At 59.3% G+C, this 20,024-nt stretch overlaps 2 protein-coding genes across 6 annotated transcripts in view; one reads left to right on the top strand and one right to left on the bottom strand.

Annotated features, from left to right (window-relative positions):
* The window catches only part of SHANK1 (SH3 and multiple ankyrin repeat domains 1), a 51,783-nt gene extending 42,921 nt beyond the window's left edge, over positions 1-8,862 (top strand). For 4 of the 5 annotated variants that reach the window (XM_080645068.1, XM_080645071.1, XM_080645069.1 and 1 more), the window contains 2 exons: positions 151-3,214; positions 5,563-8,862. In XM_080645068.1, the coding sequence (XP_080501194.1) occupies positions 151-3,214; positions 5,563-6,274 (3,776 nt within the window). In that variant the 3' untranslated portion in view covers positions 6,275-8,862. Of the gene's footprint in view, positions 1-150; positions 3,215-5,076; positions 5,158-5,562 lie in introns of all 5 variants that reach the window. The other variant, XM_080645072.1, reaches the window with a different exon arrangement.
* A 126-nt stretch (positions 8,863-8,988) lies between these two features.
* On the bottom strand, positions 8,989-17,432 carry LOC308235359 (uncharacterized protein C19orf81; the record flags this gene model as incomplete). The annotated part of the gene is made up of 5 exons (XM_080644107.1): positions 8,989-9,184; positions 10,055-10,194; positions 11,926-12,046; positions 12,152-12,224; positions 17,366-17,432. The coding sequence occupies 5 exons, from the start codon at positions 17,430-17,432 to the stop codon at positions 8,989-8,991; spliced, it is 597 nt and encodes a 198-aa protein (XP_080500233.1).
* Positions 17,433-20,024: the final 2,592 nt, after the last annotated feature.

Genomic DNA, 20,024 nt, shown 5'->3' on the forward strand with positions numbered 1-20,024 from the left:
GAAGGTCTTACATGTATGGGCGCCATTATCAACATCATCAACAACAACAACATCGTTATTATTATCACTTTGCCGATGATGTGGTTCCGCGAAATGGGGGGACAGGGAGACCCCACCCGTCCCATTCCTGCCTCCTCTGTGTCTTCCCAGGGGCTGCGGAAGACGACAGACCTTACCTAGCGCCCCCAAGCATGAAGTTCAGCCGCAGCCTGTCTGTGCCTGGTTCGGAGGACATCCCCCCGCCTCCCACCACGTCCCCACCCGAGCCCCCTTACAGCACGCCTCCAGCCCCCTCCATCTCCGGCCGCCTCACGCCCTCCCCCCGGGGCGGGCACTTCAACCCCAGCTCCGGCGGCCCCCTCCCCGCCTCTTCCCCCTCCTCCTTTGACGGGCCCTCCCCTCCCGACACCCGCCTGGGCGGCCGGGAGAAGAGCCTGTACCACAGCGGGCCCCTGCCCCCCGCCCACCACCACCCGCCCCACCACCACCACCACCACGCCCCGCCCCCCCAGCCCCACCACCACCACGCCCACCCCCCTCACCCTCCCGAGATGGAGACGGGCGGCTCCCCAGACGACCCCCCGCCCCGACTGGCTCTGGGGCCCCAGCCGAGCCTGCGCGGCTGGCGGGGCGGCGGGCCCAGCCCGACCCCGGGCGCCCCGTCCCCGTCGCACCACGGCGGCGCGGGCGGCGGCCCCTCCCAGGCCCCGGCGCTGCGCTACTTCCAGCTGCCCCCGCGCGCGGCCAGCGCGGCCATGTACGTGCCCGCCCGCTCGGGCCGCGGGCGCAAGGGCCCGCTGGTCAAGCAGACCAAAGTGGAAGGCGAGCCGCAGAAGGGCGGCCTCACGCCCGCGCCCTCGCCCACGTCGCCGGCGTCCCCGCAGCCGCCGCCCGCCGCGGCCGCGCCGTCGGAAAAGAACTCCATCCCCATCCCCACCATCATCATCAAGGCCCCGTCCACCAGCAGCAGCGGCCGCAGCAGCCAGGGCAGCAGCACCGAGGCCGAGCCCCCGCCGCCGCCGGAGGCCGCGGGCGGCTCCTCCGCGCCCAGCACCGCGCCGGCCGCGTCGCCCGCGCCGCCGTCCCCGTCGCCCGTGCCCGCCCCCGCCTCGCCCAGCGGCCCGGCCACCCTCGACTTCACCAGCCAGTTCGGGGCGGCCCTGGTGGGGGCGGCGCGCCGGGAGGGCGGCTGGCAGAGCGAGGCCCGCCGGCGCTCCACGCTCTTCCTCTCCACCGACGCGGGCGACGAGGAGGGCGGCGACGGCGCGCTGGGCTCGGGCGCGCCCCCGGGCCCGCGGCTGCGCCACTCCAAGTCCATCGACGAAGGCATGTTCTCCGCCGAGCCCTACCTCCGCCTGGAGGCCGGGGGCGGCGGCTACGGGGGCTACGGCGCCTCCAGCCGCGCCTACGGGAGCAGCGGGGGCAGCAGCGCCTTCACCAGCTTTCTGCCACCGCGGCCCCTGGTCCACCCGCTGACCGGCAAGGCCCTGGACCCCGCCTCCCCGCTCGGGCTGGCGCTGGCGGCCCGCGAGCGGGCGCTGAAGGAGTCCTCGGAGGGCGGGGGCACCCCCCAGCCGCCTCCCCGGCCCCCGTCGCCCCGCTACGAGGTCCCGCCGCCCACCCCGCACCACCACTCGCCCCACGCCCACCACGAGCCAGTGCTGCGTCTCTGGGGGGCCTCCCCTCCGGACCCCGCCCGCCGGGAGCTGGGGTACCGGGCGGGGCTGGGCGGCCCGGAAAAGCCTCTCGCGGCCAGCCCGCCCGCCGCGCGGCGCTCCCTGCTGCACCGCCTGCCGCCCACGGCGTCCGGGGTCGGGCCCCTCCTGCTGCAGCTGGGCCCGGAGCCCCCCGCCCCGCTCCCCGGGGTGAGCAAGGCCTGGCGGGCCGGAGCCCCCGAGGAGCCCGAGCGGCTGCCCTTACACGTGCGGTTCCTTGAGAACTGCCAGCCGCGGGCCGGGGGGGCGGGGGGCAGGGGTCCCCCCGCGGAGGATGGCCCGGGGGTCGCGCCGCCCAGCCCGCGCCGCTCGGTGCCCGCCTCGCCCACCTCCCCGCGGGGCAGCGAGGAGAACGGGCTCCCCCTGCTGGTCCTGCCGCCCCCCGCCCCCTCCGTGGACGTGGAGGACGGCGAGTTCCTCTTCGTGGAGCCGCTGCCCCCGCCCCTGGAGTTCTCCAACAGCTTCGAGAAGCCCGAGTCGCCCCTCACACCCGGGCCTCCGCACCCCCTGCCGGACCCCCCCACCCCGACCACCCCGCTGCCCCCCGCGCCCCCCGCCGTCGCTGCCGCCCCACCCACCCTGGACTCCACCGCCTCCAGCCTGACCTCCTACGACAGCGAGGTGGCCACGCTGACCCAGGGCGCTCCCGCCGCTGCGGGGGACGCCCCTGCGCCCGGCCCGCCGGCCCCCGCCGCCCCGGCCGCCCCCGCGCCCCAGCCTGGGCCGGACCCTCCGCCCGGCACGGACTCCGGGATCGAGGAGGTGGACAGCCGGAGCAGCAGCGACCACCCCCTGGAGACCATCAGCAGCGCGTCCACGCTGAGCAGCCTGTCGGCCGAGGGTGGCGGCAGCGCAGGGGGCGGGGGTGGCGGTGGGGCAGGGGTGGCCAGTGGGCCGGAGCTGCTGGACACCTACGTGGCCTACCTGGACGGCCAGGCCTTCGGGGGCAGCGGCACCCCCGTCCCACCGTACCCCCCGCAGCTCATGACTCCGTCTAAGCTCCGCGGCCGGGCTCTGGGGGCCAGTGGGGGCCTGCGCCCCGGCCCCGGCGGGGGACTCCGCGACCCCGTCACCCCCACCAGCCCCACCGTCTCCGTGACGGGGGCCGGAACCGACGGGCTGTTGGCCTTGAGTGGTTGTTCAGGACCCTCGACGGCAGGTGTGACTGGGGGTCCAGTAGCCGTGGAACCAGACGGCCCACCGGTGCCCTTGTCGTCTGCTTCGTCCCTGCCGCGGAAGCTGCTGCCCTGGGAGGAGGGCCCGGGCCCGCCGCCGCCGCCGCTGCCCGGGCCCCTGGCCCCGCCTCAGGCCTCAGCCTTGGCCACAGTGAAAGCCAGCATCATCAGCGAACTCAGCTCCAAGCTCCAGCAGTTTGGGGGCTCCTCGGCAGCTGGTGGCGCTCTGCCCTGGGCCCGGGGAGGCAGCGGGGGAAGCGGGGACAGCCACCACGGGGGAGCGAGCTACGTCCCCGAGAGGACCTCCTCCCTGCAGCGGCAGAGGTGAGCAGGGGCTGGGGGTTGGCGATGAAGCCAGAGGGGGACGGTGCTGTGGGTACCAGAGTCCACCGTCCCCATAGCTCTGTTCCTTTAAGATCCCAGGTGGTAGAAAGAAATCAGAAGCCGGGCTGGCTTGGTGAAGTTTGCCCTTAAAGAAGCATGCTCTCACAGGTGCTTTAAACGCCCCTTTATCTCAGTAGCTTCTGTGGTCTCCTCCCATCACCATGACAACCCACAGCCCATGAACCAAAAGAGTTACTAACAAAGGAGTTTTTTAAAAAATATATTTTATTGATTTTTTTTACAGAGAGGAAGGGAGAGGGATAGAGAGTTAGAAACATCAATGAGAGAGAAACATCGATCAGCTGCCTCCTGCACGCCCCCTACTGGGGATGTGCTGGCAACCAAGGTACATGCCCTTGACTGGAATCGAACCTGGGACCCTTCAGTCCGCAGGCCAACGCTCTATCCACTGAGCCAAACTGATTAGGGCAACAAGGGAGATTGGAGCACAACTTGCAGATGTCCGTGTCCTTCGCGGGTTGTCAGTTCTGAAGATCCCTGAAATCTGCAAGTCCCTTGAGCCCTCTGGAGGGGCGGGGGGTGCTCAAGACCAGATGCTTTAAGGCACAGTGGTTACGTGTGTGGTCCTGGAGCCAGCCCTGCACTTTCTAACTGGGTGACCGTAGGCAAAGGAGCCACCTCTCTGTGGAAGGGGACAGCACAGAACCCACCTAAAAGGCCTTTAGAGGCCATTGTTATAACATGAGCTGGAGGAGGGGAGGGGCCTCTTGCAAACACCCAGCAAGTACAAATGGGGGACTGCCGGATGGTGCCTATGTTTTCCAAAGCAGTTGGCCAGCCAGGATCGCCACAAAGTTCAAGTTCACTCAAGTCTTAGGGAAAGTAGAGTCACATTCCTGATTTAGACACCCAGAGAATGAAGTGAGGTTTTGTTTTTTTTTTAATTCCCTGCCCATCTGTGGAGTTCATTCTAATTGTTTGAAGGTCTGATGTCCTTTGAACGTGGCTTTATCAGGCCATTGAGTATTCTTAAGTATTCTGGGTAGAAAAAAAGGATGCTTAATGTAGGCGACAGCTGAACCAATTATTTACCACATACTAGGTGCTGGGTGCCCTTATGGGTGAGAGGGGGCCCCCCAGTGGACAGGACAGGCAAAGTGTTGCCCTCAGAGAGCTCATAGCCTAATGCAGGGATCCTCAAACTCCGGCCCTCCGGCCACATGCGGCCCGCCAAGGACATTAATCCGGCCCGCCGGGTGCCGCTGCCTGTCCTGCTTAGCAGCCGACTCATCCCGGGCCGCAGTGCGCATAGGAATTTGTTCATAGTTTGTTTTTGTTTTTTTTAAACTATAGTCCGGCCCTCCAACGGTCTGAGGGACAGTGAACTGGCCCCCTGTTTAAAAAGTTTGAGGACCCCTGGCCTAATGAGACAGAGGGAGAGGCCAGACAACAAAATAACTGCAGTCATGGCGGGGCGGGGGGGAGGGAATATGCAATAAGGGGATGGTTAGAGAAGGTCCCTCAATTGCAAGAGGAGCAGTGACTGGAGGAGGGGGGGAAGCAAACTCCAGAGCTACTTGGGGGAACAGTGAGCTAGGCAGAGGGAACAGCCAGTTCAAAGACCCTGAGGCTGGACTGTTCTGGAGGGAGCTAAAGGGATGAGGGGAACCTTTTTCTCCCCTTGTTTCTTCTCTCTTTCATCTCCCTCTCCTCATCTCTCTCTCTCTCTCTGTTCCCTGTCCCCTTCCATCTCTCTCTCCCCTGAACGCTCACCTTCTTTTTGTTCCTCTCCCACCGTCTCCCTGTCTTCCACTCTGCTGTGACTGGCCATAACCCAAAAGGCAGTATAGAATAGTGGTTAAGAGCTCAGACTTCGGTGCCATCTAACCGGGCTCTGCCACTTCCTGGCTGTGTGTCCTTAGGCAAGTTACTTAACCTCTCTGTGCTGATGACAATAATAGTAACCCGCATCAGGGCAGTCATGGGGATTAAATTGCGATGCGATATGTAAAGCACTTAGAACAATGCCTGGCACACATGAGCATCAGTAAGTGGTGGAGATGATTATTATTATCACTTAATGTCTCTTTTTCTTTCATCTCTCTTGACTGTCACCCTCTCCCTGTCCTCTCATTTTTCTCTCCCTCCATTTCTGTCCTGACATCCATCTTCCCCCCTTGCTCCTTCTCTTTCTTCCCATCTCTCTTCTCTATCTCTTTATCCCACCCCTATGTCTTCCTCTCTCCCTACATCTCGACCTCTTCCTCTCTCTCACCTGCCCTTACCCCCCACCCCCTGCCCTCCACCCCGCCCTTGTCACATTCCAGACTCTCCGAAGACTCCCAGTCCTCGCTCCTCTCCAAACCTGTGAGCAGCCTGTTTCAGAACTGGCCCAAAACACCCCTGCCGCCACTTCCCACAGGGACCGGGGTCCCTTCCGCTGCTCCGGCCCCAGGGGCCACCTCACCCTCGGCCTCCTCCTCCACGTCCACCCGCCACCTCCAGGGTGTGGAATTCGAGATGCGGCCGCCCCTGCTCCGCCGGGCCCCCAGCCCCTCGCTCCTGCCCACTTCGGAGCACAAGGTCAGCCCTGCGCCCCGGCCCTCGTCCCTGCCCATCCTGCCTTCTGGACCCCTCTATCCGGGCCTCTTTGACATCCGCAGCTCTCCCACTGGAGGGGCCGGAGGCTCGGCCGACCCCTTCGCCCCCGTCTTTGTGCCACCGCACCCGGGGATGTCTGGGGGCCTCGGTGGAGCCTTGTCCGGGGCCTCCCGCTCCCTCTCACCGACCCGCCTGCTTTCGCTGCCCCCGGACAAGCCTTTCGGCGCTAAGCCTCTGGGGTTCTGGACCAAGTTCGATGTGGCTGATTGGCTCGAGTGGCTGGGCTTGGCGGAGCACCGAGCCCGCTTCCTGGACCACGAGATCGATGGCTCCCACCTGCCCGCCTTGACCAAGGAGGACTACGTGGACCTGGGCGTGACCCGGGTGGGCCACCGCATGAACATCGACCGGGCTCTCAAATTTTTCCTGGAGAGGTGATGGCTGGCTTGGACGGACCAGCCCGTCCACAGAACCCTCGAGCTCGCCGGCCTCTGGACCTCTGACCCCTGACCTTTATTCTCTCCCTGGGCCAGGGACATTGCTACAACTGTGCCCTGCCCTCATCTCCCGAGGCTGGAGGTCACCGGGTGGCCTGATTCCAGCCAGACATTTGCACCTCACAGGAGGGGGCAGCTAATGGAGACTGTGTGTGCAGCTGGGAGCCGAGGGGGTGGGCATGGAAGAGATCAGAGGGGGATGGAGGAGGAGGGAAGGGTCGATTCTGGGGAGGGGGGACTGACAGAGCCATAGAGGGCCAGCCCCAAGCCTGACTGGGTGGGGGGGTCGTCCCCCAGGCCACAGGGGAAGGGGGTGCCCTCAGATTCCACCACCTGCCACCCCTCTAACAACCCTTTCCCCCTTCTCCAGGCCCCTCCGTTCTCCCCGCCTCCCCTCTCCCTTAGCACACACAGCGGCCCCCCAGCCTCTTGCACGCTCCTTTGCACGCCTGCTTGCCTCTCTCCCCTCCCCGGGCTACAATTTTGCACAAATCTGCCCCCTCGCTGTCTTGCACACACCGCCTTTGCTTCTGTCCTGCGAGGCCTCAGCTCTGCTCCCCTCGCACACATCTCACCTCTCCTCCCAGGCGCCACGCCCCCTGCGCTCTCCGGCTCTGGCTTGCACGCTCTCCCCTGGGCGCACGCCCCATCCACCTCACTCCTGGAAATCTCTGGGCCCTTGCTGCAGACACACTTGGGACACCCTCCTCCTCCCCCGCTCACAGGCTCTGTGCACACACTTATTCTCTGGAATACCCTTCTCTCTGTTCAACCCTTGCACACTCGCCATCTGGCACATCTCTCCGTTTTCTTTAAACACTTTGCCCTCTTATTCTTGAACCCTACATTCTTCCTCTGCTCACCGCTGCCTGTCACGTGACACCACGCCCCCCTCCTTGCCCCGCCCCCTCGCACTGTCACTTCAATCGCGTGGCTTGCACACCGGCTTCCCGGGAACTGTTTCTCTCTCAATGCTCATTCCTCTCCTCCCTGCCAGGCTCCCACTCTCTCGCCCCTTCCTCTTCCAAATCTTTGTCCATCCCCATCGACTCTTTTGTGAACCGTCTCGCACACGCATTCTTGCACACGCATTCTTGCACACGCATCCTCCCGCATTTCCGCTGCGTTTCGGAAGCCCCTTTCTGTTCTTTCAGGATGCCCCCGCACCCTGGCTTTGCTGCGCACTTATTCCTGAGTTTTGCCTTATTCTTGTCAGCTCCTGGGCGACGTTCTCCATCTCCCTTGGGGAACACTGGCCTTTTGCACACGGGCCCCCTCCACACTCCCGGCCTGTCGGACCGTTTCCTTTCCTGGCAGCTGTGTTTTCTGTCCTGGGAAGGAACAGCTCGCAGCCCTTCTCACTCTGCTGTTCTCTTACGTCTTCACCCGCTTTTCTCTCTCTGGCAAGAGAGGACCCTCCGCACAGTCACTTCCTGCTCACCACGCGTCCTCTCCCGGCTGAAGGCTGTGCCCTCTGGCACATGCTCCCTCCTCTCACTCTTCCCAGTCGTTCCTGGCCATCTGTCTTTCCATTTTGCACGAAGACCGTCCTCCCCCCGCCCCCCAGCCCTTCAAGTCTCTCCAAGAAACTGCCCCCTCCAGCATGGCTGTTCCTTCCTGCACGCTTCCCCCCTCCCTCTATTCCTGGGGCTTGGGAATTTTAAACCACCCCTTCCCCTGGGAAGCCCCCTCCCCTACTGTGGGTAAAGGGGGGAGGGCATCGCCCTCAGGTCCCCCATGTTCAGCTGCCAAAGAAGGGAGCTCCCCCTCCTTCCCCCAAGCCCATTCCCCCTCTTCTGCCCCCACCCCCGAGGGGGGGGCTCCGTCCATGGGGGGGAGGGTGCTTGCAGCCCTCTCCCCTTACCACGTCAGGGATCTGCGGGGAACCTTGTGGGAGGGTCCTGGGAGGGGGGAGGGGTGGCAAGGAGGGGGTGGAGGTCGCGCTGGACCCCTACCCGCCCCCTCCCCCTTGTCGGATGCCCCCCGTCCGCAGGGGGCCTGCGCGGCGCCTGTCTATCAAGGGCTTGTTCATTCTGGATGGGTGCCGCGGGGTTGGGGAGGGTGTAGGGGGTGGGGGGGGGAGGAGAGGTAGGGGTGGGAGGGGGAAGGGACTGGATGGGGCTGCAACGCGGGGCTGAGAGGAGAGACAAAGCAAAAAGTTACAATAACAAAAGAAAATACAAAAAAACACCCTAGAACACACAAAAAAATCCAGAAAAAAAAACCTGTAATAAAAGCCCGGAGAACTGTCTTCCAAGGGGGGTGGGAAGAGGAAGAAGAGGGGGGCGGGTCTGGACGTCTGCTTCTCGCCGAGCGTGGGGTCGGGACGCGGGGCCTCAGTTCATCCCTCAAGGCACTGGGACCCAGGCGTCCGTTTGCAGGGACTGGGGGAAGACTAGGAAGGCGGGATTCTATTATGGGGGTTCGACCCTCCCCCCCAGCATCTCCCCTGGCTACCCACCAAGATTTTGCAGAGAGAAATGGCTTTTGTACCAGGTCATTCTTTATAATTAAACTCACAGTATCCACCCCCTCGAGCCGGCCCCGCCTCCTTCCTGGGGAGGACACGCCCCTTTCCTGGGGGGGCGGGTCTGGGTGAATAGCCTGAACCCGCCAGGCGGTGCGCAAGCGCGGCCAGAGTCCGCCCCCCACTTGTCAGTCTTCCTCGGTCGGCTCCGCCCCCAGAGCCTCGAGCATGCGCCGTCGGACCAGGGAGCGGCGGAGGTGCAGGCGGTAATCGCTCAGCAGCAGTTCGTCGTGGCGCAGAAGCGGGTGCGCCGACCCGCGGAGGCGGAGCCCCGTGCGCAGCAGGCGCGAGCGGGTCTGGAAGTCCGAGACCGTGATGAGCCACCTGAGAGGGGCCGGGCCGGGAGGAGAAGGGCAGGGGTGGAGACGGCTGGGTGATCGCTGGTGCTCCCAGCCCCGCCTTTGATCGTCGCAATGTCCCTGCCAGGTCCCTGTTCGTTTACCCATTCCGGTTCCTCAACCAGTCCCCCCGTCCCGAAACCCCTCCCCAGCCCTGCCCTTCGACCCTCACTGGGTCATTCCAGGCCCAGTCCTCTCTCTCAGCCCGGTTTCGTCCTCTAAGCGCGGCCTGTCGAGGCTATTCGCTTTCAAACCGCCGCTCCCTGGCCAGACCTTCACCCAGCAGTTCTAGACCCCGCCCCCTTCTCCGTCCAAGCCCAGCCTTTCAGTGTGGCTCTCAGGCCTGTGTTTCCATCTCTGACACTCCTGGACCCACCCCCAGCTACACGCCAATCACTCAGGGCCCCGCCCTTGCACTGCGCTCAATCCAAGGCCCCGCCCCCACGCCTCGGTCTGGCCCGTCCTGGTCATCACCTGAGCGATTCAAAATCCCTTCACTTCGGCTCCCGCCTTCTCTCTGATCTCACCTGGCCCTGCCCCTTCACCGCGCTCATCACTCTTGGCTCCCTTCCCTGTTCCCACTCAAACTCTTCATCATCTCGCCTTACATAAACTTTGTTCTTCTCCAGATGCTCCAGGCCCCGCCCTCCCCCACTTTAACTTCCCGGACCCGCCCTCAGCCCCTTGGACCCCGCCCCCACCCCTAAGTAGGTCCCACCCTCCCAAGCCCCGCCCCTCTCCTCAAGTCCCCCAGGGTCTGCTCCTCCAGATCCCTTGAGGCCCTGCCCTGCCTCTCCACCGCTCCACCTTTACGGGTCGCTCCAGGCTCCAGGCCCCAGGCCCACGGCGGGCTCACCGGTTCCTGCGCCCCGCGGTCCCACAGATGACGTTCATGTTCTCAAAGCGGATGCTGCTCACGCCGCCGCTCTCCATGGCCCCAGGTAGTTCGGCCTCCAGCGCCTCCAGCACCTCTAGGTGGGTAAGGTCCTGCTCAGGCTGGGGGAGTCGGAGAGCGAGCCTCAGCCGGTGACACCGAGTACATTCCGGGTTCAGAAGTAGCGCCCCCCCCCCCCCGCCCTGCAACCCCACTTGCAGAACTTGCCAGAGTCCCAGGTGGCATTCCAGGGGCAAGGATCACACCTGATCAAAGGGTCCCGTCCCTCTCTCATCAGAGCAGGGAGGACAGGCATCTCCCAGGTAGAAAAGCATCTACTGTCATTCAAGGTCATTCTCCAAAATATCAATTCTCACCAACTGATTTGTCAGAAGCCACCATAGGGGCCCACTTGACCAATCTACTGAAAACCTTCCCAGCAACCTGCACTGGGTGGCAAGCTTTCAGCAGCTCTTGAAGATTTTCACAAAGATTTAAGTCACACACTTTCCCTCTTACATTCACACTAGAGGCCTGGTGCACGGATTCGTGCACCAGTGGGGTCCCTCAGCCTGCCCTGCGCCCTCTGGCAATCCGGGACCCCTGGGGGGCTGTCGGACTGCCGGTTTTGGACTGATCCCCACAGTAGTGCACAAAGCAGCAGGTGGCCGGGGAAGAGCTCTAGCCCGGTGGGGCTCTGCCTGCTCCCGCTCATCCCGGCCCACTGCTCCGCTCAGTAGCACCGCCAGAGGCAGGAGAGGCTCCTGCCACCACAGCTGCGCTTGCCAGCCATGAGCTGGGCCACATCTGGCGCCCATCCATCAGCTTTGTGGCGCTCCTGCTGTGGGAGTGCAATGACCACCAGGGGGCAGCTCCTGCGCTGAGTGTCTGCCCCCTGGTGGTCAGTGCACGTCACAGCGACCGGTCAACCAGTCATTCGGTCGCTTAGGCTTTTATATCTATAGATTAGATCAGCAGTCACCAACGGCGGTCCTCGGGCCACTGGTGGTCCGTGAGGTCCAAAAGGTTGGGGACCGCAGGATTAGATCTTCAGTTGTCAAAAACGAAGGGTCATAGGGGGTTTTAACTTCCTGTGAGTCTATTTAATGTTCAGAAGCACACATGAATCATCACGTTTTCAGCATGAGAGTACCATGTCGAAGGTAATGCCGTCGTCATAGCATATACAATTTTAGAGGAACTAAAACGAAGTCATAAAATTGGTCTCCTCCAGGAAGGCAAGCTTTGGGGGTGGGGGGTGGAGGAAGGAGGTCCCACATTCAAAGCCATAAAGAAGAGAAACAATGGGATGGAGATTTGTGCCTAAAGTGAGGACAGCAGTCCTTGTGTTGGGGTGAAGTCCCCCAGATCGCTGAGGGAGGGCCTCTGCGCGGTGCCTGGCAATGTAAATGTCCACTAATGCCCAGTCTTCTCGCTCAGCTCCTGCCCGAGTGAGACCCTGATAGTTATCACCTCTGACTGAGGTCAGGGTCTGCCAAAGGATTTGTACCCTAAATCACCAGTTCACGGAATCTATTAAAAACATGAGCTTTTCCTCAGGTGTTTGCTATATCTGTAAACTTTACAGGATTTCAGAGTAGATGGACTAGCAGACGCCCTTTGTCCTCAGTCTCCCCCCTCTCTGCCCTTCTCTGCCCCTCGTGCTCCCCCTCTCCCTGCCCCTCTGGCATCAGCAGTGATGCATCCGCCAATTGACTCTTTGACAAATTCACAATCAATTTTCAGCAACCTGTGCTGGTGCCAAGCCCACAGCTGGTAAGCCCAGAGCCTGGCTCTGTGCCTGTGCCCTTTCCATCACCCCACCCAGGGCCGCAGGGCAAGGGGCCGCTCACCGAGGTCTCCATGCACAGGCAGAGGGGCTGGGCAGTGGGTGGCATGAGGAACTTCCGGATGCACGGGAGCTCTCGGTCCAGCGTTTCATATTCTGCTACGACCTGGCGCAGGTACTGCTTCCTGGGGAGAGAGCCAATGGGCAGCAAGGAGCTCCAAGGCCAGGGGTCACTGCCATTGCACTGCAGGGAGCTGAAGTCAGAAATCATGGGGCCAGGGGCTACTCACGAGGACTTGTTGGGCCTGCACAGGCTCCAGGCCTGGGTCTCTTCTGAGGTCTCGAGGTCCACAAGGAGGGCCCCTGGAGACAGAGAACCCAGCTGCCCTGAGCGCTGCTCACATGTGATTAAGCCTCCCGATTGGAACTTGACTGGGCCCTTCTAGACAACCCCATGGTCGGCTCCCTGGTCCTTTATGGCCAGCTGCTAGCTGCCTCACATTTTCCTCTTCCTCTGCAATCCTGAAGTTCTACCTGCACGTGGTCGCCCAGCTAGAGGCAACCGTTACCAAGCTCCCTCGCACCTAGGTGTGGCCACGTGACCAGGATCTCACCCACAGTGTTAGAGGGAGTGACGGTGCATCTTTGGAGTCATTTGTTTAAAAGAAGATAGTTCAGGATGTGGATGTGGCCATAAGCCAGCTTCAGCCAAACTAAAGATGGGGGAGCCACATTACAGAGGGAACCTGGGTCCCTGAGTCATCTTATGGGGTGAGATGTCCCACTGATCTGGAACACCTGCTTCTCATTACACAAGAGAGAAATACACTCTTTTTTTTTTTTTCCTTCCCATCACCCATGAAATCCACAATAGCTTTCACTTTGAAATATGTTATTTTTATTGATTTTTTTAATATATATTTTTAAAATATATTTTATTGATATTTTACAGAGAGGAAGGGAGAGGGATAGAGAGCTAGAAACATCGATGAGAGAGAAACATCGATCAGCTGCCTCCTGCACACCTCCCACTGGGGATGTGCCCGCAACCAAGGTACATGCCCTTGACCGGAATCGAACCCGGGACCCTTCAGTCCGCAGGCCGACGCTCTATCCACTGAGCCAAACCGGTTTCGGCTATTTTTATTGATTTTTTGGAGAGAGGGGAAGAGAGAGGGATAGAGATAGAAGCATCGATGAGAGAGAAACATCAATTGGCTGCCTCCTACACTCCCCCTCCTGGGAATTGAGCCTGCAACCTGAACATGTGCCCTGACCAGGAATCAAACCGTGACTTCCTGGTTCAGAGGTCAATGCTCAATCACTGAGCCATGCCAGCTGGGCTCTAAACTGACTTCTTAATGTCATTGTGTTTGGGGTCTCTTTGTTACAGCAGCTGGACAAAGGGGAATGCGGCTCCCGACAGCCAGGAGCTGGCCCGGCATCCCAGTCGGGCCCCGCTGCTCTCTCGTCGACATAGTTTCACAGAACACCACCATCAGCCAAGGCCACCCTGTGACCCTGACGGAGCAAGATAAAATGAAGAGCACTGCAGGATCTTATCTCAACACAATAAAATGTGCCCCAACAACCCCCGCGTGGGTCAGATGCTGCTGCTTTTCCAATCATAGTGCTAGCCCCATTCATTGCTCCTGCCTCAGGACTGGCCTCCACTTCCTGCCAGCATCTGGTCCAGAGCAGAGCCCGGTTTCCCTGAACCCTCCAAAGTCCCCTAAGGCAGCTCAGCTCCTATAGGGTCCTCTCTGACACCCCCTTACTCAGATGTGGCATGTGTTATGGTCTCCGTCATTACAAGTCAATAAATTCAAATCTCTCTCTATCCCCCCCCCTCTCTCTCTCTCTCTCACACACACACACACACACACACACACACACACACACCCCACAGGCAGCATTTGCCAGTTTTCCTGGTGTCAATACTCCCACCATGACCAATTTCATGCTACCCATGGTTTTAACAACCAGTTTGCAAAACTCAATGATGGGCTCCTGTGAGCCGGCACAGGCTGCCTCCGGCACTGAGCTGTCACCACTGTGCTCCTGGTGCTCTTTGACTTCAGGGCTCTGCTCCCCGTCCTCCCGCCTCCCACATGTTCCCACAGGACAGCGGAGGTGATTTGTACGTCTCAGCATCCCACGCTTACAGTCATCAGCGGCTTCCTTTTGCCTTCAGGGTCCACCCCAGACCTACTGGGTCAGAACAGGCATTTAACAAGACCCCCTTTGAGAAGCACCTGCCCTGTGCGTGGTCACTCCTGTTGACCTCTCTGACCATTCCCCTCCATCCCTTCAACACAAGAATCTGCTTCTCCGTCCACTTAGCAATAACTCCATGGTTACAGTCCCTCTTAAAGAGCCAAGCACTTTCACAAGTGCTTTCCACTGCATCCGCACGACAACCTTCTGGGATAGTGTAGTTTAGCAAACGATGACATAGAAGCACAGAGAGGTTAAGTGGCTTGCCCAAGGTCACAGAGCCCAAAGCGACAGAATCAGGATAAAAATCTAGGTGTCCGGATCCACAGTCTGTGTCCCCAGCCCCACAGTCTCCTGCCTCTCACCCCACTCTTGTCCAGACAACAGCCTCCTAATTCCTCTCTAGTCACCCCATCAGAATAGCATTTGGAAATACTAAGCTGATCATGCTGCCCGCTTCCTCCCAAGGCTTCTCAATTGGCGCACCCCCATCACCCTCAAGGTAAATTAAGTCCACGTTCTCCCTGTGGCTCACAAGACCACAGATGATCTGACCCTGCTGGTGTCTTCAGCCTGGCCAGGCTGGCCATCCTCATTCCAGAAACACTTCTGTGATTGGAACTCTCCCTGTCTCCTCCTGCCTCGGGACCTTGGTCTTTAAGCAAAAGAGAAATGGTCATCTGCAGAAACTTCCCAGAATCCTCTTCAGCCCCAAGATTCAGGAGCACTTACGGCCATGGTGGGTTATTAATTATTTGTGAGACGCTGTGTTTCGTGTCCGCCCTCCCTGCCTGAGCACAGGCTGCGTCATTTCATTCATTAGGCTCTACAGGCAAAATGCTTGGGACCCACGGGCTTGCTAATGCCCTAGGCCAGTGGTCGGCAAACTGCGGCTCGCGAGCCACAAGCCACGGTTTGCCGCTCTGTTGACTAATGAGTTTGCCGACCACTGCCCTAGGCCAGTGGTCGGTAAACTCATTAGTCAACAGAGCCAAATATCAACAGTACAATGATTGAAATTTCTTTTGAGAGCCAAATTTTTTAAACTTAAACTTCTTCTAACGCCACTTCTTCAAAATAGACTCGCCCAGGCCGTGGTATTTTGTGGAAGAGCCACACTCAAGGGGCCAAAGAGCCGCAGTTTGCCGCTCTGTTGACTAATGAGTTTGCCGACCACTGCCCTAGGCCAAAGTTTGCAGCCAGATGAGCTGAAAATGTTATTGGTTCCAAAATACCACAAAGAAAACAGCAAAACTAAAAATGAGCACGTGTTGATAGACAAAACCAGCCAACTGGTCAACTCAATCCCACTCAGCTTTTCTGGAGCTAGACACAGATTATATTGATCAGGTAAGTGCCTCAGTCAGTCTAGGTTAGAGATGATGGAAGGTGGGTCTCCAAAAATAGAGTTCTTCAAAGACACAAGAACAGAGGACAGAGACGTGGAGTCTGTTTTGCAAGCAGGGCATTTGCTATGCCTAGGATAGCACCTGGCACCGAGTAGGTGCTTATAGCAGACACCAGAAAGGAGACCTTGTCAGCCATTCCTATCCTTCTTCCCTCTTTTGAGGGGGAAGGTCCATTCCTCACCCAGGCAACTCAGGGGAGGCTCACTGATCTCCAGTCCCCTCGGGGATATCCCATCACATTTAAACCAATGCCTTCCAACCCCACTGTTCATCATAATTACCTGGTAAACATTTAAAAACCAGATAGATGCTAAGACCCCAATCCTAGAGATTCAGGTTAAATTGGATCTGAAGTGCAATTAGGTATAGGTTTTAAAAAACTCTTCCACCTGATGGGTAGCTGGAGTTGAGCTGACTAAATGTGATAATTTCATTCCTTCTGCCAGCAATTGAGATAAGAGTGAGCAGGTGCTGATCAGTGAAATATGAGATCATTTGGGAGTTCTGAAGATGAAGATCTCTGGAAGTGATGCCTGGAACTGTGGCAGCTGTCCTGTGACCATGAAGTTAGCTGGCGTGCAAAGGGACTGTATCCCAGACCAAAAAGCAGGGAAATGGACACTGAGCTCTCAATGGCATCATTGAGCTGCTGACTCAACCAAACCCATCCCACCTGTGGGCTTCATTTTGGGTGAGATAATGACTTTCTTATGCTTTACACTACACTAAGTCTCATTTCTATTACCTGCTAGGCAAATGCACTTTTACCCAGATACATTATTCAATAAATGTTGAATGAGACAACGAATGAGTGCGCAAGTAGGGAGCCCTGGAACCTGAGCCTGAAGTTATGGGCTGGTGTCAGGCCACACGGGGCCTGGACCACCAGGCTGAGGGTCTGGGACTCTGTCCCTGGAGTGATGAGGAAAGAGGGAGAGCTGTGAGCAGGGGAGAGACAGAATCCGCGCTGGTGTCAGGAAGACCCCTCTGGAGCCATGTGGGCCATGGCTGGAGGGGAGAAACTGGAGACCAGGCCGTTAGGCTGAGAGAAGGTCCATAGGAAAGAGGACAAGAGCTGAGCTGGGGCTGTGGGATGCAGCGGCAGGGGTGGGGCAGAGAGAGTCGGGGGGAGATGGAGCTGGGGACTGATGGCTGTGGGAGGGGATGGGGGCAGCACCTGGGATCTAGCCCAGTGATCAGGTTGGCGGTGGGGTCATTAGAAGATGGGAAGCAGGGAGAAGGAGTGACTTTTGGGAAGATGCTGAGCTCAGTGTGAAAGACAAGAAGAGTGTGAGGGCCCAGCCGGTGTGGCTCAGTGGTTGAGCATTGACCTATGAACCAGGAGGTCAGGGTTGGATTCCCAGTCAGGGCTGGATTCCCAGTCAGGGCACATGCCTGGGATAGGGGCTCAATCCCCAGTAGAGGGCATGCAAGAGGCAGCCGATCAATGACTCCCATCATTAATGTTTTTCTCTCTCTCTCTCTCTCTCCCTTTCCATTCCTCTCTGAAATCAATTAAAAATTAATTAATTAAAAAAGAAGAGTGTGAAGGATCAGGGCAGGGCTTCTGAGGGAGATAATGGCCTCAGAAGAGTAGTTGGGGCCCCAGGGGCTCATGGGAAATGTAGTTCGGTGTCCAGAACATTGGCCAGGGAACTGCAGAGGCTCATGGGAAATGTAGTGTGAGGTCCAAAAGGTACTGGTCGACCTGAGAGTCCGGGTGGCTCTCTCTTGGGAAGGCCTGTGACTCCCTGGAGGCCACACCGCAGGCCAAGTCTACCACTCAATACATGAAAATTCCCAGCTACCCCCGCCTCCACACACACACACACACACACACACACACACACATACACACACAGGCACCGCTTAGTATACCTGCTTCCCTGTGCATGCTGGGGCTGCCCAGGGTGGAGGAGCTCAGGGGCTCCACCTCTTGCTGCATCCTGGGAAGGCGGGTGGGGGGTGTCTCAGGAGGGTGGGAAGAAGAGCTCTGACTGGGCCACCCACCCCAGCTCCTTCTCGTCCTTGCTGCCTCCTCTTCCTTTTTGACCCCCCGGGGAACACCCACAACAGAACGAGCAGGCTGAGACCACATGGGGATCCTGGTTCCCCTGACCTCGGGGAGCCCCTGTAGGCCCCAGGTCCTTCTTTCCCACTTTCCTGCTTCCTCCTCTAGCTCTCCCTGTCTCCTTGAGTCTCTTCTCTCACCCCTCTCTCTCCCTCTCTCTTCCTCATTCTCTCCCCACCTCTCTGCTCCCCTCCCTCTCTCCCTCTCTCCCAATTTTGTTTCCCTGATATCTCCTAATCTCTCTCTCCATCTCTCCTCTACACTTTCCCTTGATTTCTCTGCCCCCTTCCTCCCCATTTCTCTCCCGCTTCCTGGTTTCATCTCCCCAGTCTCTTCCTTTATCAATTTCCCCAACATCTCCCCGGACCCCCGTTCTCCCCTCTATTCATAGTTGCCTGCTTTTCTCTGACCCCCGCTCCCTCTCCCTGTCTCCTTGCCTCTCTCCCCATCTCTCCCCCCGTCTCCCTTTTCCATCTCTCCCCACCTCTCCCCTCTCAGGGCTGCCTCTGCCCCGCCTCTTGGCTCCTCTCCCCTCTGTCATCCCCCTTCTGTTCCCACTTGCCCTCCGTTCATCCCTGTCTCAAGCAGGAACTGGTTAGACACAGTCAAGATTCAAACGGAAACTGGGTTCTAGATGGGGGCGGGAAAGGTGAGCCGGGGGGCTTGGTTGCCATGGTACCGACAGCAGGCGGGGGGATGGGCTGGGGACTCCTGGGTCTGAGGGGAGGAAGGGGCGGGGCCTGGACTCCTGGGTCTGAGGGGAGGAAGGGCCTGGGCCTGGCCTCCTGGGTCCGGAGGGGAAGGGTCTGGGGGCTCCTGGGCCCCAAGTGAAGGAGGGAAGAGGTCTAACCGCATCGGCGCCCATTAGGCATCCCGGTCTTTGCATCTGCCCAACGCTGGTTAGAAACTGTGCCAGAGAAGGCTGGACTTTCCCACTCACTCTGTCTGCCCTCCCAGTCTGTGTCTGTACTTGTCTCTCTTCTCTCCGCTCCCAGATGTCTCTGTCTTGACTATCTATCATTCCTGTGTGATAAGCATCAGCTCCCTGCTTCCTAGGTGGTAGCACCTTCACCTTCTGCATGACTCGTTCAGGAGTGAGCTTAACAACCAATAAGGAGCCGGTCAACCCATGAACCAGGAGGTCACGGTTTGATTCCTAGTCAGGGCACATGCCTGGGTTGCAGGCTTGAACCCCTATAGGGGGTGTGCAGGAGGCAGCCAATCGATGTTTCTCTCATCATTGATGTTTCTCTCTCTTCCTCTCCCTTCCTCTCTCTGAAATCAATAAAAACATATTAAAAAAAAAAAAAGAAAAAAGAAAAAATCAATCAAGGAAACAGAGTCAGCCCTTGGACTTTTGCTGAACTCGTGATTAAAGAGGATCTTTGTTTCCCCCCCGAGGCTGCCAAGCCGGTTGGGGTCTAGGTTGGAGCTGCCGGGGGCCATCCCATTGCCACGTGGTGAGACAACTTGCCTGAAAGCAAAGACCAGAGGAAAGCAGACACCAACGAAGCCAACAGTCAGATTCCTGATGATGACCGGGGTACCTGGATCCAGCCAGGCCTGAAACCCTGTCCCACACAATCAACCCCCCCCTTATGCTCAGGTCCTTTGTGTTTCTGTCATTGGCAATGAAAACAGTCTAGACTTCACTAGACTCATTTCCAGACTCGGTTCCTCTGTGGCCCTGACTCCCTTCTGCCTCTTCATGTCTGGGTCTCCCATCAGGCTGTCCTCCATTCCTGTCCCCAAGCCCATCCCTGTAGGAAGGGGACACCTTTCACCCCATGACCACAGGCACACCTCGCCACAGAGCCCACCAGCCCCCAGGCTCTGTCCCCTCTGCCTCCTGACCCTGCTTCCTCTCCTCCTCATTCCTGGAGCCAGGACACCCCCTCGGCTCCACCTCTCCTGCCTGGACTTTCTCCCCAGCCTCCTTCTGTGCTCCCATCCTCATTCCTTTCCCCCACAGGGTTCCAGCAGGTTCTTTCTGCGCCCAGAGCTGACCCCGTCCCTCCCCTGCTCGGAGCCGCCCCGTGGCTCCCCAGCATCCCTGGACCACATTTCCGCCCCTCATCCAGGCATCTGAGATTGGCTTGACCTGGTCCCACGCTCCTCTCCCATCTCACCCCTTCGAACATCTTCCAGTCACCTTTTATTAATTCTTTTCTTTAGCGAGTGCCTCCCAGGCCATTCCTGCCTCCACGCCCCACACGCTGTGCCTTCTGGATGCCCCTCTCGACCCTCCTTTTCCCGGGGAGCCGAAGCCTCTCCTCCTTTCACAAGAACCTCAAATGCTCCCTCCTGCCGGAAGCCTCCTCCCAGGCGTGTTTGCTGTCTCCTCCCGCTGCGCGTGCTTCATCTGCTCCTTTCCCAGACTTCTGAACACAGTCCACGCCTCTGCCTTGTTCAGGGATCTGCCCTGTGTCAGCCTCCCCCGCCGGGCCAACAGCTCCTGACTCCTCC

The sequence above is a fragment of the Plecotus auritus genome, assembly GCF_963455305.1.
Source record: "Plecotus auritus genome assembly, chromosome: 10".
NCBI lineage: Eukaryota > Metazoa > Chordata > Mammalia > Chiroptera > Vespertilionidae > Plecotus > Plecotus auritus.